The following is an 18589-nucleotide window of genomic DNA, read 5'->3' as shown; positions in this document are numbered from 1 at the left end:
ACGACATTTCGAGATGCAATACAAGTAAAAAAAGATTGGCGCTGCATTAAATGTTTAATAACACAAGTGTGGACAAGTTGCGGCGTGTTTTATAACAAAGTTATATTACTTTCTTTGATCTTTACCGACACCCAACGGATAACATAAAATTTGCTATATAGCAAGAAAAATGTTGTATAACATTGTGTTATATAACTTTTTCACTTGAATTTCTCAAAGTTATATAACTTTGCTATATAATCTGTTTTGTTACATAGTCTGGACCCGGCTTCAGTGTGAAGTTTGAGGTCAAAAAAGTAAACCATAGTTACGCAATAAATTGAAAGAAAGAAGATGTCCACCGAAATTGTGAAAATCCCGATATTAGAGTATCGAGTCATCATCAAGTGCCTGTATTTAAAATGGTTAAGAGGTAAGCAGATTTACGGAGATATGCTTAATACCCTTGGTGATCAATGTCCTTCGTATGCGACCGTGAAAAATAGGACTGCAAGCTTCAAAAGAGGTGAATTTTCTATTGAAGATGATGACCGATCTGGAAGGCCAGTTTCTGTGTCAGTCCCCGAAAATATCGATGCACTTCATGACATGATCTTAGATTTTGTCAGACCGTCGAATTGGGCTAAAACGGATATCTGAAGCACTGAATATTTCATACGAACGCGTTCATCATATAGTTCACGTTAATTTGGACATGAGAAAAATTGCTGCAAAATAGATCCTCAAATGTTCGAATGTTGACCAGAAGCGTGCAAGGATAGAAGCATCGCGTTCGATCTTAAACCGAATGATTACTATGGATGAGACTTAGGTATATTTCTACGATCCAGAAACAAAGCAACAATCGATGGAATGGCGACACTCTGGTTCTCCAAGACCAAGAAATTTTGTGTCCAAAAATCTGCTGGAAAAGTTCTTGCTTCAGTTTTTTGGGAATGCCATGGAGTAATCATGATTGATTTTTTGGATAAGGATAGAACAATAACCGGAGATTACTATTCGACATTACTGACCACTCTACGGAAAAAAATTAAAGAGAAAAGACGCGGAAAACTATCCAAAGGTGTTTTGTTTTTGCAGGACAACGCCCCTGCACACAAATCGCAAATGCAAAAAATTCGTGATTTGAGGGTTTGAATTACTACTACCCCTTATTCACCAGATTTGGCTTCATCCGACTATCATCTCTTTCCTCAACTGAAAAAAGTTTAAAATGTCGTAAATTTTCTTTCCAAGCTGTGGAAGTCTGGTTTGCAGAGCTAGAAGAAATATTTTTTTTGAAAAATTTAGAGACGTTGCAGGTTCGCTGTAATAAATGTATCCAATTAAGCGGAGAATATGTTGAGTAATAAAATAAACTGCTCCACATGAGTTAAGGATATTGACTTAAAATGCAAAAATATAGTTAAAATAAGATTTTTGTGATGAAAATTCATATTAATATGATTTCAAGTTGCGAATTAATTTTAGCCTGTACGTCTGCAGCGTATACAGGGTGGTTACGAAAAATCGAGAAAAATAACGAAATTTTATTCCCAGAGAATTCAAGCATTTCAAGACTATCAATACAATGTATGGCTTCCACGGGCATCAATAACAGCTTGACAGCTTTTCATACTACACACGAGGTTGTTGAACATTTCTTGAGGAATTTGGTTCCATAAACGGGGCAGAAGCTCTCTCAGATCATTTGAGGATTATGGGGTAGGTTGATGATTATCTAATCTTCTTTGGAGCATATACCATGCATGTTCTATGCGATTCAAATATGGGAAGTGCGGAGGTATTAGTAAATGTGGAATACCAATCTCAATAGCGTTATCCTCTAGAAAAGAAAAGTTTCACCAATAGCAGCGTGAAAATTTGGCACAACATTGTCAATGACATGCTCCCTATAATGTAAGGTGGTCATATTCCCAGGACAAATGTGTAGATCTGTGAGCCCGTTGAAACATATCCCGGCCCATACATAACACTACCCCCTCGGAATGGATGGACTTCTTGGACATAGCGACGATTACGGGGTATGAGTGGGATTGTCTATACCCTTATTCTTCGAGAATCTGAAAATCGTCCATATCTGGATTCATCAGTGAAAAGGACACTACGCCATTGATCGTTCCAATTGATATGTTGCCTTGCCCATTCCTGTCTTTGACGCCTATGGTCACTTGTTAATGGAACTCCACTTAATGGACGTCTAAAACCTAGATTCACCTCTCTCAAACTTCGTCTGATGGAAACTTGGACCCCATCTGCATTTTGAAGAGCATTCTACAAGTAGATGTAGGGTTTCTTCTCGGCGCCGAAACGTTGATGAAACGATCCTGAACAGGTGTTGCTTTTCGTCGCCCACCAAGCCTTGGTCATTCCAACACGGAACCTGTCTCCCTGAACCTATTCCAAAGTCGAGATATCACACTTTGGCTGACTTGGAGCCTTTCCGCTACAACAACCTGAGTTAGGCCTCCCTGTAGCATTCCGATAGCCCTATTAGACTCAGCGTTTGTTAATTTGCGTCTTGGCATTTTCAGAAAACTCCTTTCAAATCGAAGCCGTTGATAAACTGACTTAAAAAAAAAACTAGGCTATCAGATTGACGAAATGTCTCATACTGATTTTTATTAGATCGATTCAAGTTGTTATCGAGTTTAAATGATTTTATAGCGATTTTCTCGAAGATTACATACTTTTAAAAACGATTGAATACGATATCCCTAACTCTTGTGGAGCAGTATATTTTGACATTGAAATTTTGTTTTCAACCTTTGCACAATGAACTAACTGATAAATAAAATAGGGGCCCAGGAAATATTGAATATAATGTGCAACAAGAGGATCGATCAAGGGTAGGATATTGCTGGCACCTTCCTCTACATCCGAAATAGACATATTTTTATAAATAAAGTTTCTCTCCTCCAGTAGTTCAGCTCGTTCCAGACTACACAATCAGACGATGACAGGAAGACGCGGGACAAATTTAGCTCGATGGGAATCAGTGCAATAACAGTTTCTGTGAAACAAATTCGACTAAGCTCTCAGTATGTGAATAGTTGTGTTCATGAAATACCATCAAACTAATATTTTTTGTGTGAGGCCTGTGAATTTATCGAAACAATGAATCATTTGAAGGTGTTTATACGTGTGAGGCCGTTTTCTCAAAGGTAATAGAGTTGTTTATATTTACCATTAGTTGAGTTAATGAGGTTAATTCGAATGAATCCTATCCTGATATGTTTTCTAGTAGGCATAGAAAGAAATCAAAACCACAAACAATTGAAAACATTATTTTGTGTTGACAAAACCTGTATATTTCAAAATTTTTATGAATGACGTTGGCGAATCCTCCAACAGGTAAGGAAAGGTGATTTTCTTCTTAATCGTAAATATTACATTTTGTTCTGAATTCATCTTAAGGTAGAGATCTTTGAGACCTTCGAAGAACCAGGCTGCGCCCTATGATAGTTATTATTCGATTTGGTGTAGTTTATTCCTGAATAGCATCAATGTTACAAAAACAAAAATAATATTTCACATAATTTTTCAAGGAAATAATCGAAATGTACTTTTCCTCATGAATTCAAATGATTGATTGAAGGATTATAAAAAACTACACAGTGATATACGGGGTGTTACGAATGAACAGGAAGTGATTTTGCATAACTTTTCCCGTTTATGTAGGGAAAACGGTAGTATCTGGTACGTTCCCTGTTTGAGTTTTCATCGCTAGTGTTAGTGAGTATTTTTCGCTATCTTTTGGGACCGCACATCCCAAAAGATAGCAACAATTACAAACATGATGTTCCGTGCTATTCACTTGAGTGATGAAATGTTTCACAGGCAAAATGATGAGAAAATATTGAATCTACTGGTGAAAAATAACTACCCAACATCTTTGGTGAAGCGTGTTCTTAGCCAGTATAAGCGAAAAATGCTCACTAACATTAGCGATGAAAACTCAAACAGGGAAAGTACCAGATACTACCGTTCTCCCAACATGCAGGGTTTATCCGAAAAGATTGATAGAGCTTTATAACAAGCCAACCCTTCCATGAAATTGGCTTTCTATCCGTTTAAGTGCGTCAGTTCTCTTTTCTTTAAACTCAAGGATGAAACTCCAGACTGTCTGCAGTCCGAACTAATATAAAACATCCCTTGTATAGACTGCAGCAAATTTTACATAGGGATGACAAGACAATACCTTAAAAATAGAATCTACCAACATAAATATGATTGCAGACCCATCAATAAAGATAAGAATGAAAAAACCGCCCTAGCTGCCCACCATTTTGATGAGAACCATAATTTCGATTTCGAGAAAGTCACTATTTTAGAAAGGGAAAAAACTTACAAAAAAAGATGTATCGGTGTGATGGTACATATTTCTTTAAATGAAACAGTGAATTTGAGAACTGATGTACAGAATTTAAGCTCAATGACATTTTGGAGAGGTATAAACGAATTATTCGTTCTTAATGAGATTTCAGGAACATTCCTGTCCTCAGTGATATTAGATCGCCATATGACTCTCGCCCCTCTGTATGTGTCAATTGTTACGGAAACGAGTTTCATTGTTTGTTATGGAAGATATGTTTTTACTACGTGAAGAGCTCTAATGAGGGATTCCTCAATAATTTTATTTAATGACAAAGGCCTACATTAACATTTCAAAACTTAACGATATGGTTTCATGTATGTTTCTGGAGAATATAAGGGGTACTCCATATGAATAGGTACGTGTTTCTTAGATGTGTCGCCTCCTGTCTGAAATTTGCCGTTTTGTGACTTGCTTTCTATATTGTCTTATATTGTTACTGTTTTTATTTTAAAGATTTTATGGCATTGTGTTACGCCCTATGTTTTAAAGCTGTAAATTCTATTTTTAGCCTTGATGAAGACCAGAAATAAAGGTCGAAATGTCGGCATCTCATAAAGGATTTCATTTCCCCAGTCCTCTTAGCCACTAGCTATTACTGAATATTTCGAGAAGTTAGGACACGAATACTAGTGATGATCCTGAAAAGAATTATTTGCGACCAACTACTAGAATATTGCTCAGTTAATGATATTATTCCGGTAGAACAACACGGCTTTGTCCCTGGGCGTTCAACAGTTACCAACCTACTCACCTGTATTTCCGACTGGACCAAGGCGTCCGACCGCTCCGTTCCTGTTGATATCTTCTATTTGAGAGAACTTCTATTGGCGAGAACTGTACGCAAATACATGGGGAATGCAGAGGAACACCGTCTGCTCCGACAGGAAGTGCGGGTGGATCAGAAATCCAACCGACAGCAGGAAGCCGAGGAGCGGCCCGAGAGCTGGGCTCCAACAGAGCTCAATCCTTTTGATATCTGAGATATCTGGGATGAGAGAATGTTCCTCTGAATAGGAGTGTGAAAGCCGCAAGGCTAAAGTCATAATAATTACTCAATAAAATATTGCTGTGGAAAAAGATCACTAGCATATCGGATGTCAGCACCTTGAACTCCGCAAATATAGAAAGCGAACAAAGCATGTTGCGAGGTAAGATAAAACTCAAGATGAAACCTAAAATACAGTCACCTAAAATAACAGCAAAACAAATTGATTTGGAGGCACTATGGAACGAATCAACGAGAAACCTATAGGGGAAAGTGGGGGAATTGGGAACACTTAATTTCAAATGCTGAAAAATTATACAAAAAATCACTAAAAATATTAAACTTCCATTGAAAAAGGAACTTTGCTCATTTATGTACTAATCGAAAACAAAAAATTATAAAAAATCAACGTTTCCTAAAAAATATAAACGAAATCAAAAATTACTATCGTTTCTATTTACCCGACACCCTATGGGGTTATTGTGAACAGTCCCGGAGCAAATGAGAATAATTATAAATGGCACATATCACACAAGTATATACGTCTTGTTTCTCTTGCAGTACATTTTTCATGTGCCCAGAGTTTACAGGTATCTCGCATGATACAATCCTCCATTGGTGGGGCTTCATACCTTATATAGCAAATTATGCAGAAAAATTCTTCTTTTCTGTGTAACCTGGGTTGAATTTCTCAGTGCTTTGCTTTTGGCGTGCCTTTTAGTACCATTTTTATGTTGGTTTTAGGTTCTTCATGTTTAATTTTTTTCCTTCTTAACATTTCTCTGCAGGTATTTGCTTTCTTTGCTTTTCTTCGTGTTGATTTTTCATTAGTGAACTCGATAATATCTTGAATTCATTTTGTTTCAATTTTCGGAACAGAGTATTTAGTTCCAGCTTAGCCTAATGTGAGGTTTTCGTTTCTTAAATCTTCCAACACACAGCAGGGATATTCAATTTTATATTTCGTTTCGGTCTTCTTTGTATAATTTCTTGGCATCTAGATACAAAACATTTCAACGTTAAAATATTCTTTAACCATCAACCAGAGCAGCACAGATGTAATTGGGAACGCAAGGGATATAAGGTACGTTCCCAATTACCCACCTGACATCGTTCCTAATTAGCCCAAGTTATCAAAAGAATTAAAAATGGCTGGCATTCATTTACCCATTTTCTTTCAACTTCAAATCACGTAGGTTTTGAAAAAATATAGTACCAGTATGGAATCAACAAAATATGGCACCTCTAAACTTCAAAATAAGATAGTTGCAAGTATTATAACACACGGAAAAATTATAGTCGAAATGCGAAATCCATTCTTTGACCCACCGTAACAGGAAATATGCAACTTATCGCCGCAACTTTTGAGTAAGCCCTGAGAATCGCCAGATGCATCCGTTGAAAATGTTGAAGACAGTGTCGCACATGAGGAAGTATTTTTTATCTAGCTGTTCCCAATTACCCGCCGTTCCCAATTACCCCACTCTCCCCTACCAGCAGATATTGAGGATGACATTGAGCAGAACACTATTAGAGAAGAGGAAAACGTGGAGGACAGCTGGAATGAACTGAGATATAGCGTGGAGAGCTGTAAGAGAAGCCTTGGTAGTTCGTATGGCCACAGTCAATGAAACACCACGTTCAAAAACGCCTTGGTTTCGCTAAGGAGTGAAAGAAAAATGTAGAGAAAAGCGAAACGCATACTTACAGTACACAAACAAAAAGACTAGAGACTCCTTTCACATTATAGAAGAATTCGTAATGAAACAAGTATGCTCATAAGGGGATTGAAAAGCGAGCAGTGAAAGGTTTTTTAGAAGGCTGGAAGATGACTTTTACAGTGTACAGAAGCAGATGTGGCAATTCATAAGGCAACAACGCAGAGAAATAAATGAAGTCTGTGAGACAAATAAAATAACACAAGAGACATGGAAGAAATATATACAGCATATACTTATTAGACAAAACATCGAGGTGACCACAGAAGAGGTAAAACTCCTCACAAAAACGAACAAGATTAGTTGGAGCACTTTACTGTCAGATGAGCAACAGGGCTTCAGGTCTGGAAGGTCCTGAGTTGACGCTGTATTTGTATTGCGACAGGTATATACTACAGAAACATACATCCAAATGTCATCGAAACAATAGTAGACATATATCGAAACAATACAGGGAAAGCGCGAATCAACGGCCAACTAAAAAAGAAATCAGAATAAGTAGTGTTATCAGACAAGGAGACTCCTTGAGCCCATTACTATTTAACATTATAATGGATGAAATTATCAAAAGAGTGCGCAATGAAAGAGGCTATATAATGGGTGACAGGGAAATCCAAATACTTTGCTATGCAGATGATGCAGTGATAATGCCCGAGAGTGAAGAGGACCTTCTGAGACTCCTGCATGTTTACAATACCACTGCAAAAATATTCAACATGTTAATCTCAGTCGACAAACCAAAAGAACCTTTAAGATGCAAACTGGAGGTGGATGGTATAAGGTTATCAAACAGGAGTCATCATTTAGATACCTGGGTGTGAGTTTAACAAACTATGGGAACTTGGAAGGGGAAGCAAGGCAGCAAATCGCTAGGACCAATAAAGTGACAGGATGTTTTAACAACACGATCTGGAAGAGCAGTAATCTCCCAATGGAAACAAAGACCCGCATTTACAAGACGATCATCAGACCAATAATGTCATACACCGCGGAGACGAGACCAGACACATCCACCAGACAACTCTTGGAGACTACAAAAATGCGGATTTTAAAACGAAAACAGGCAAAACATTGGGAGATAGAGAACGGAGTAAAAATATCAGAAGAGCATGTAAGACAGAAAATATTAACGAGTAGGTGGAAGGAAGGAGAGTGGAATGGAACCGGCACATTGGACGAATGACGGAGGACAGATTAGTGAGAATTGCAAGAGATAAAGTCACCAAGGAAGGCGAAGTGTTGGCCAGTGAATTCATTCGATGGAAGAACAGGCCTTAGGCTTAACTTGGAAGTTAGAAGAAGAAGAATAAGATTTCTCATTGCCATAAAAATCGGTACAGAGGTATAACTTTGGGAAAGTAATCTAAAAGGAATTTGAATTTTTTGTACTAGTTTGAAGCTAAGCCGATTTTCACTTTATATTCAATAACTAATTTTTGAATTGGGACTCTGCCTAAGGCGCAGGTTTGGCTACCGACGGCTCTGTATTTAATTCTCGGACTGGGGCGGTACAGCCGTGGCCCTTTCGAGGAACCCTAGGGAATCTACCAGAGTCATCGCTCTAGTGGACACTGCCTGAACCACTGTGACGAGGCAGATTTTGCCCCGCTACGAAAAGGAAATTTCTTCACCTATACTTGTATAATAAGACCTATCAACCGAAATATTTTCGAAGAAAACCGTTGGGTTATCTTAGGGGTCTTTACCGATTGATTTTATGTCATTGTTTTCAGAATTCATGTATTTTAGAATCCTTTCCGTTCAACGGTACATTTTCAGAGACGAGAGAGGTCTTTGAACTTGTTCAGTTTTTCCTTCTCTTCAGTTGTTTCTGTCTCTTTCCGAGCCGGCTGATTGACCGAACAATTTGAGTGCATCCAATGGAGAGATGAGTTACCCATAGTGGGGTAAGTTTTCCGAGTTGAGGGGTAATTCGAGGCCCTGCGCCGAAGGTCAAGAGCGAAGTAGTGGAGATCGAGCTGCCGAGAAAAGTGCGTAAGGTGTTATAGTCCAAGAGCCAGAGCCAAAAAAAGTCTCTGAGTTTCTTAAGCCTGGTTTTTTCTCAGGTGATTACAATCATAATATCCAATAAAATGCCGCGGTCAGTCAAGTGGATGTTAAAACATGTGCCTCTGGTGCGCGGTCAAACATGTCGTGATTACCGACGTAATAAAATCAATTTCTTAAGGCTGAAACCTTATAAACTTTTGTATTTTGGTATCTAAATCAAAATTATGTTAGTCAGTCAACGTCCAATCGGGACATAGCTGGTCAGTCAGCATTAATGTGCGTAGATAGAAGTTGGGACTAGGAATCATCAAAGGATGATTAATATCCGTAGAATGCATCAAAAATTGTGAAATTCTGTTTGCAATGCTCTTCCTGGACTGCATGCTCTAATTGAAAGTGATTTTAATCCAGCTTTTTATGAGAAAGGTAAGGATTTGTTTTCCATTTGTATGTCTTGAAAAAAATTAAATCAAAATTGACGAGGCAAGATTCGTTTTATTTTAGAAGACGTATAAATGTCTTAGTACCACAAACGATCGTTTTAAAATTAAAATAATCAATATAGATGGGTCGATTATGCCACCATGCCAATCAGAATTGATGCAGCAGTTCTTAAGAGCGAGATTCTCCTACTGATTACGGCTGGAAATTGGTGGATGAGAAATATGAGTGTCCTTCATTGGTTCAAAGGCGATCAATTACCAGAACTTGTACAAGATGATATTATTCAACCTTTACAAGAAAATACAGGTATAGAAATATCTTTATTTTAATTAAACAATCACAAATTTATTTATTTTTTAGATTCTGCAACACCTGAGCTTGACGTGTCAGATCACGATAGTGAGAATAATGATATGAAAGATTCAGATGATGAATTATGTGGTGATTATTTATAGCTTGTTATCCCTAATGAATTAAATGAATATTAGTTAAAAATGTTTGAAAATCAAGGAGTTCTTACCTGTGCGTATACCTGCGTTAGTTGAGTACACTGTTGATTTCGAACGAATTTTATTTCTGAGATTTTAAGGCACAATTGCGACATGGAAGTGCCTTATTAAAATAAATGTGTTACTTTGAATGATTATGATGTAATATCTATAGAGAGCGAAAAAAATTAAATTTTTTATCCACTGACTGACGGGCGTTGTTCTACGGAATAGCTGACTGACCATTTTATTCATTAATAATATAGTCAGTAGTAGTTACAAAAATTTTTCACGCTTAATAAACGAATTGCACCCTTCTAAACGACGCTACGCCTCGCGCTACGCACATTAAAGCTGACTGATCAGCTGTGTCCCGATTGGACGTTGACTGACTAACATAATTTTGATTTAGATATCAAAATACAAAAGTTTATAAAGTTTCAGCCTTAAGAAATTGATTTTATTATGTCGGTGATCACGACATGTTTGATCGCGCACCAGAGGCACATGTTCTAACATCCACTTGACTGACCGCAGCATTTTATTGTATATTATGTCAATGGAAAGGAAGCCCTTCAGTATTAAAAGCTTATTCTGTAAACAAATTTGTCATCACTACACTTCTCACGGGGAGACAGGGTTTTTTTACTGAGGTTTTTCCCTTAGCTCTTGTATCATACTCTAAATTGTTAGGGAGAATTTAAGAAAAACTCTTCATTCCATGCCAAGCTTTCGAATTTAATTTAATTCTTCTTCAGGGCTTCTGGAAATACAATAATTTACATTTTCAGTTTAATATTAACCTCTGATGACTTACTGAATATGAGGTTATTTAAAGAAGTTCCGCAAGGCCATAAACATTTCTCGTCAATAAATTTAAGATAAAGTTTTTGGGACATCACATTTCATTCGACTACAATGTTCAAACAATTTACAAAAATTTTTCTTAAATTCTCCCTACAAAAGTAGTCGTTATATCCTTATTCACAAATTAAATCAATAATTTTAAAGACTATTAAATATTGAAACTTCTATATATATATATATATATATATATATGATTGTAATCACCTGAGAAAAAACCAGGCTTAAGAAACTCAGAGACTTTTTTTGGCTCTGGCTCTCCGTCTATTATTACCGTGAGTTGGAAATTACGTCAAGAAGTTTGAAGTTTGAAGGTTTAAGGCAAGTAACTTGTAGCATTATTGTTCCTTTCGTAGTGCATACTTGAGGGCTGTTTTCCGCTTTCTTTAGTCCGTTGGACTGGCTGAAAATACTTACCTACCATTTTAAACTTGATCTAGTGATCGTAGACCGAGTATAGTGCCGGCTTCCGCGTCCGTTATTCGACCGCCGTTGGGTCCCAGGAGGACTTGGTGTTCCTACCGTATTTATGTATGGTGCTTATTTTGTTAATAGATTGCCGACTTCCGACCGATCAAGTTACAGGTTGACAGCTTCTTCCGACCTGCTGTCTGACTGGCAGCCATTTTGAGGGTCGCAGAGAGAGAGAAGGAGAGAGAGAAAGACAGGGTGCACTGCAATTGGACTGAAACCAGCCACCGTACCGATTTCGATTTCCGCCGACAGAGACTTGCCAGGATTTCAAAAGTTAACCATAATTACCGTCTATTTCTACCGTACTCCTCTGGAGTGACCGTACAAAATTTAACTGTATTTACCGTCTATTTCAACCGTATTTTCCTGGAGATACCGTATTTCATCAGCCGCCCCCACACCGACCAGGCCGCCGGTTGACATCAACATTTGTTATTACTTGTACATTTCTGTATATAACTTAATCCAATAGTAATAAAGGACTGAACGTTTATTTTGTTGGCAGTGAGAGACAGTTTCTTAAATCAGTTAGAGCTACATTTTCGTCAGAAGAGACTCTTTTTGAACGATTAAAAACCGTCAAAAATCAGAGACCAAGAAGACGCTACCACCCTAGTTTTCATGATCATTCAAGTCTACCTGGGCTCTCTAATTCTTTGGAGATTCTGTGAGGGACGTGGGGTTCCACCATAGACATAACCCCAAAGTTTAGGGTTGTGGGTTTAGTCTATGGGTTCCACTGATTGCCCCACTGGCGCCCGAGCAAAGGTAAGGAGCGTCCAGGGTGAGAGAAAAAGCCCATCACACCACCTTTTGTATATCAAAACTCTCCTTGTTCATTGATGATATAGGTCCCACTTAGAGAGAACAGGAAACATGATTCTGTGTGTATTGTTCATACCCTGGAATTATTAGAAATCAAAATTGTAAATTGTGAAAACACTTTATTTCTAGGGAGAGAGATGATGCATGCAAACATGTGGTGGAAGTTCAAAACAATAATACAGTGGCGATCACGAATATCAAGGTGAGTAAATGAAAAAATTTAATCATTTGATGACAACAAGATTACTCACTTAATACTTTTGTGAAATTTTTGAGGATTGGCTTCGACAATGATCATATGAAAAAATGTTGATTTTCCGACAGAGATCTTTCAATTTCTGGCTTCAACCGATTGAGTCTGTGTTACTTCATAAAAAAATCCATTTTATGGGTTCGTTCACTTCAGAAAGCTCTTTCAAACGATTAATGAAATATCAATATTTTCAGGGCAGTACTCAGAATATCATGATTTTTCATTCAAGCTCCAAAATCTATATTTTTCACATCCCTTACAGAAATTTCGTTATTGCCATGAAAAACTACATAACCCATTCTAGGGAATTCATTTTTCACTTTGCCACACTTGTCACAAGGGAATTGGCGAATCCAAAAATCTAAACGCCGTCTAGCGGCCAAATCACTAACCTAGAAAGTGAGTAATAACTTGAGTTTAACTTCTTTGGGTTAGATATTTTCATTACATATTCGGTTACCAGTGAACTATATTCACAAAATTTTTTGGATGTCTGACTAGAAAAATAGGTAGGTATTAAAAAAATTTAGTGAGTATTTATTTCAGTGTCATTCAGTTGCGAAACTATTTACCAATTTTCGCTATAATTTTAGGTTAGTAGATATCTTTGTTCTAGATGAATTTTCTAGTGTTGGACAATTAAGAAAGGCAATGCGAATTTTCATTTCCATGATTTTGATAGTGCCGAGAAACCTGAGCAGAAGAAAGTAGATGAGATTAAATTTCTGACATAACTGAAGTTGTACATGCATTACTTGCAATCTTCAATAGATGATATGTTGGGAACATTTCAAATGAAAAGTGATGATTTGAATTTTGCAAGCAGTTGAATGTGATCAATAATTAAACCGTTCGACAAGAATTTTAAATTTCGTTAATGAAATTACAACTGTAGAATTAATTTTCAGGCGGTCTTGTTGAGTTGGTTGTAAATGCTGGAAAATAATTTCTGTGTTGGCATTTTGAACTGCATAATATGTTTTCATCCAAATAAATTATCCCAAATATTTACATCAATTTATTTCCACAAATTACATAATTCATTTGAGTGTGATGATAGAATGAAATTTTCTGGATATAAGTTCTTGTAGAATCTTCATCAAACGACACCAACATGTTCAGGAAAGTTTTGGAGGAACCCGAGCACAATCAATAATCCCATAATTATTCACTACCTTCACAAATATCTCTATAATCGAATAAAATCTACGATAACATTGCTTTCACAATAGAGTTTTCACGGTGATTACTCATTTTCCGCCATGTTTGTTGACAAGTCGCAGCGCCCTCATCGGTAGTTGGATTCGCCAATAGGAACAGAAAGAATTCATATGTTATGTCATTTTTTCGAAATGCGGTTCTGTTTTTAGTCCTTCGGTGATAGTGTTCATTGTCCTTTGCCGAGATTTTGAATAATTATCAATTCTGTTCCATTCTTCTTCATTTTAAACCCCCAGAACATACTGAGTGTTCGTGTAAAAGTGTTTAAAAGTATGCAAAGTGGAGCTGTGAATTTTTTTGAAATGACATATTGAATTTAGATACCCTCTTAGAAAATATAATATGTAATTGTATTTGCTGAATAACACACATAACTATTAAAATTTATTCTTCCGAAAAACCTTAATTTTTTTATTTCCCTTCATAGAACAACAATGAAGGAACCGAACGACTTCATGTTTTATGTCATTTATTCTAAATACGGTCCTGTTTTCATACCTTTGGTGATATTGTTCCTTGTCTCCGGTCGCGAATCATTGTCATTTTGAACCCTCACTTCCCACTGAATGTGCGTGAAAAAATGACAGACATTTCTGACTTCACGGGAGCATTGTAGGCAGAGGATAGAAGAAGCCTGTGCAGAAGTTAAACAAAATCCCGATATTCCTGATATAATGAGGAGGGTAATAAATATTCTGATTTTAAGCGCTAGGAAATGTGTCGAAAAGGAAGAACTCCGTTTCGAACATCTCTTATGATTCTTATGATAGTACATTTTCATTGTTGAAGAATAAATTTTAATACTTATATATGTTATGAAGCAAATACACTTACGGAGTATATTTTCCAAGATGATTTACATCATTCGTATCTAAATTCAATATGTAATTTCAAAAGAATTCACAGCCCCACTTTGCATACTCTTAAACACTTGTTTACGAACAGTATGTGCTGAGGGTTTAAAATGAAGAAGAATGGAACAGAATTTGAAATAATTCAGAATCGCGGCAAAGGACAATAAATATTATCATCAAAGGAATAAAAACAGGACCGCATTTTGAAAAAATGACATAAAATATGAATTCGTCCGGTTACTATTCCCTTGTGTCAAGTGTGCCATGCAAAGTGAAAATTGAATTTCTTAGAATAAATTATGTAGTTTTTCATGGCAATAACGAAATTCAAAAGGAATATAAAAATAGATTTTGGGGCTTGAATGAAAAATCACGATATTCTGAGTACTGCCCCGAAAATATTGATATTTTATGAGCCGTTTGAAAGAGCATTCTGAAGTGAACAAACCCATAAAATTTGATCGAAATCGGACCTTGCAGTCCAGAGTTATATATATATATATATATATATATATATAGTTGAAGTTATAGGATACTAGTCGTTTGTGAAATTATTGATTTAAATTAAGGGTGTTTCGACTATTTTTCAGGGCAAAATTCCAATGAGAGTCAAATTATATTAAAGCTCTATATTTCGTCAACTATCGTTGACTTCTTCAGGAGCAACTGGAAAATACAAAGATCTCATAACAAAAGTTCAAATTCTCTTAGGCTAAAACTTACAATACCATGACAATAAATATGGTAGCTTCAGAAAAAACAAGACCATGTAGAGGGTAATCAAAAAAGTACGTCAATTTCAGTTGAATTATTCAGGAAAAAATTGGTTTTACAAATGACAGATTTCAGAAAATTCTATAAATTGGCATGGACAAACAAATGTGCCATGATGTTCACAGAAGGGCAAAAAAATCTTTTCTTATTTTATACAATTTGGATTAGAAATGTCTCTCATTTATAAGTACCTGCAAATAAGGTTACAAATTAGGAGATATTAGGAGAATACCTATTTTTTTTATCACAGGTCAGTAAGAAACTATAGATGTTACTAAGATTATTCGTATCCGTTTTCTTATTCATCGTTGAATTTTTATTTTCATTTATATAACACATTTCTAAAAAAGTTCTTTTTTGGTATTCTTGTTCGTGATCTAAGACTTGTATATTATCGTAATCTATTATATATATATATATATATAATCGATTCCCTTCTACCATAAAATGGTGTAATAACAAAAACAAATATTAAATTCTTCCCTCGTAAACGAACTTCGACCATTCCTTCTTGTTGGCTGTCATCTTCCTTGCTCTTTCCCAAGTTTGTCCCCTTTCTCCAATTATCTTCCCCATTTGCTTGTCCCAGGTAGTAACCGGTCTTCCGCGCCTTCTTTTTCCCGTAACCTTTGTTTCCCATACTTTTCTAGCAGGTCTTTCGTGATTCATTCTATTCAGATGTCCCCACCAACTCAATTGTCTCTTCTCTATGAAATCCTGCAGAGGTTCTATTCCGATGTCTTACCTGATAAGATCGTTTCTCACTCTGTGCATCCTTGTTATTCCCTTCACTTTTCTTAGATATTTCATTTCCATTGCCTGCATCCTGCTTTTCTGTCTTCTATCAAGTACCCACGATTCGCACGCGAATGTAAGTATTGGTCTATAAATCGCTTTGTATACATTCATCTTAGTACTTCTTGATATTTCTTTCCTACTCAGGAAGTTCTCATTCATGGCATGGTATATCTTCAATGTGCTTTCCAATCTACTGTTTATTTCCAGATCTTGTTTTCCATTTTCTTCTATTTGCACTCCTAAGTATTTGAAAGATGTCACCTGCTCCAATCTTACTCCTTCTATCTGTACGTCAACGATTTCCTGAGATTTGCTCACCACCATAACTTTTGTTTTTTCCTTGTTCATTTCCATTCCGAATTCCTTCAACACCGCATTCCAGATGTCCATATTTGTCTGTAGATCTCTCTCACTCTCAGCAACGATAACAATATCGTCCACGAAGGCACATTCTGATATTACCACTCTCTTTAAGTTTCTGTACCCGACTTGAAATTTCTTCGATCTTCTTGTGCACTCCTTCAGAATCTCATCCATAAATATTGTGAACAGCACAGGGCTCAAACTACCTCCTTGTCTTAAACCTATTTTTGTACTGAATTCTCCAGATGTTCGGTTGTGGCTGATAATTCTATTCCTGTTCAATTCATACACACTTTTAACAAGTCTTATAATTTTCTTGTTCATTCCCCTCTCTTCCAGAATTTTCCATAGTTTCCTTCTTTTAACTCTGTCAAAAGCCTTCACCAAATCCACAAAACCCATGTATATCCTACCATCTTTTTGTTTCGCCCTCTCAATCAGTATTTTCAACGTGAATATCTGGAATATGCAGTCCAGAGTTATGGCCGTAAATTTAGGCCGAGATTTAGGCCAATATTCATGAATCACGACGTATTTCCGAAACTAATAGCCTTAGGATACAAAACAAGCAAGTTTTCTGGAAGGCCCGGATGACCTGCATTCACCTTTAGGCTATGGCCAACGACTCATGAAACACCCTGTATATCGACATTTATATTTTTGAAAAGCTAATTATTTTGTGTATGATATGAGATCAAAAAAATAATTCATTCGTATTCAAGATAACGAAGTTGATTTTCTTTTTCACATGTAAAAGGTACAAGTGATTGAAAAAAAGTGTTGGCACATTTCAGAAATTGACTGTATCAAAATTTTGTTATATCTTCAAGACAAATGAAGATTTCATAAAACGGTGTCCACTAATGGACTCCTCTCAATGTTTTTCCCTTTCTAGACTAGAAGTAACAGATACAGTCAAAATCAAGCAATTTCGGATACCCAGTAGGTAATACTCATTTATTTTGTGAGAACAAACAAAAAACCACTCCCTAGATATGGTTGAAAAACTGATGCTTTCTTATGAACAAATATACACGACGTCCGTTGGTTAGAATATTTCAGAGAAGGACACGAGATAAACACTTGAAATTTCATAGTTAAGCTTTGTTGGAATATATGAATTCTTGGAAAAAACGTCAGATTTGTTCGACTTCCGGTTTCACCGAATCAAAATACTCCTTGAATTCAACATTGCTTCAAAACATCACTTGCATATTTTCCCCAGAATATTTGTTTGAATTCTAAAAAAAACTTTCCATGCCTATGTGCGATATATAGTTTTTCCGATAACCTATTCAGATAGTCCTAGAATAGGTATGCAACCAGTTGACAAAAGCATTATTTCTGAGCAACGAACGAAGCGAAAATTTATACAAATAACGAAAACTTCTAAGCCACTCATAGCAAAACAGTAAAGATCTTGTTATTTCATATTTTCAGGTAGCAGAAGAGAAATCTGGTGACAGTAGGGAACGTATTCGAAGATTCACTTTTGACTACTGCTTTCCGGAGGACGCATCGCAGCATGACGTATGTATGATAAGTTGTTATTCCTCCGCCTTAAGATGTCTAAAACACTGTTGTGTGCACTTGTCACTTCTTGCAAGCATCAACATTTCAGAAAATCGGGGATATGAGATCAGTTTCGTGGCGGCGCCACCATGTCATTTGCTTCGTTCTATCCTTGTTCTACGGAAGGAAGACCAATGCTACTCTCTCGTTTTATTTTGTTTTGCGTTGATATCGAATATCGACCAACGAGTTCAAAATATGAACTGGCCCATTTTGTCAGCTGTTCAGGAATATTTGTGATTTACAGTTCAATTTTCGTTGTGAAAACAAATCTGCCAATACTTCAACACTATCGAATAAGGGTTTGAAGGAGAATTTACTATTCTTCAAGATATTTTCCGTTTGATAAATTGAATTCATGAGGGGTTAATTCAATATGATTTCAATAAAACACAGTTTTATTAATGGATATTAATATATCCAATATATTCAGTTGACGGAAAGGGAATTTTCACTTTATCTACTCACGAAGAATATTTGAAGAACAGACTAGAATAGATTTACAATGTATTTCTGTTTCTCAATACGTGCCCACAATTCACATTACGTATTTCCAATACAGTTCCTT

The 18589-nt window shown here is 36.4% G+C and overlaps 1 protein-coding gene across 2 annotated transcripts in view; it reads left to right on the top strand.

The window, feature by feature from the left end:
* Positions 1-2861: 2861 nt before the first annotated feature.
* The window catches only part of LOC123306575 (kinesin heavy chain-like), a 316847-nt gene continuing 301119 nt past the window's right edge, over positions 2862-18589 (top strand). Inside the window, exons 1-3 of one of the 2 annotated variants that reach the window (XM_044888630.1) lie at positions 2862-3164; positions 12316-12388; positions 17890-17979. In XM_044888630.1, coding sequence (XP_044744565.1) covers positions 3118-3164; positions 12316-12388; positions 17890-17979 — 210 coding nt within the window. In that variant the 5' untranslated portion in view covers positions 2862-3117. The remainder of the gene's footprint in view (positions 3165-12315; positions 12389-17889; positions 17980-18589) is intronic. The other variant, XM_044888631.1, reaches the window with a different exon arrangement.

This window comes from Coccinella septempunctata, chromosome 2 (genome assembly GCF_907165205.1).
Source record: "Coccinella septempunctata chromosome 2, icCocSept1.1, whole genome shotgun sequence".
In the NCBI taxonomy this organism is placed as follows: domain Eukaryota; kingdom Metazoa; phylum Arthropoda; class Insecta; order Coleoptera; family Coccinellidae; genus Coccinella; species Coccinella septempunctata.
The sequence above is the reverse complement of the archived record's forward strand: the minus strand, read 5'-3'. Positions and strand labels throughout refer to the sequence as shown.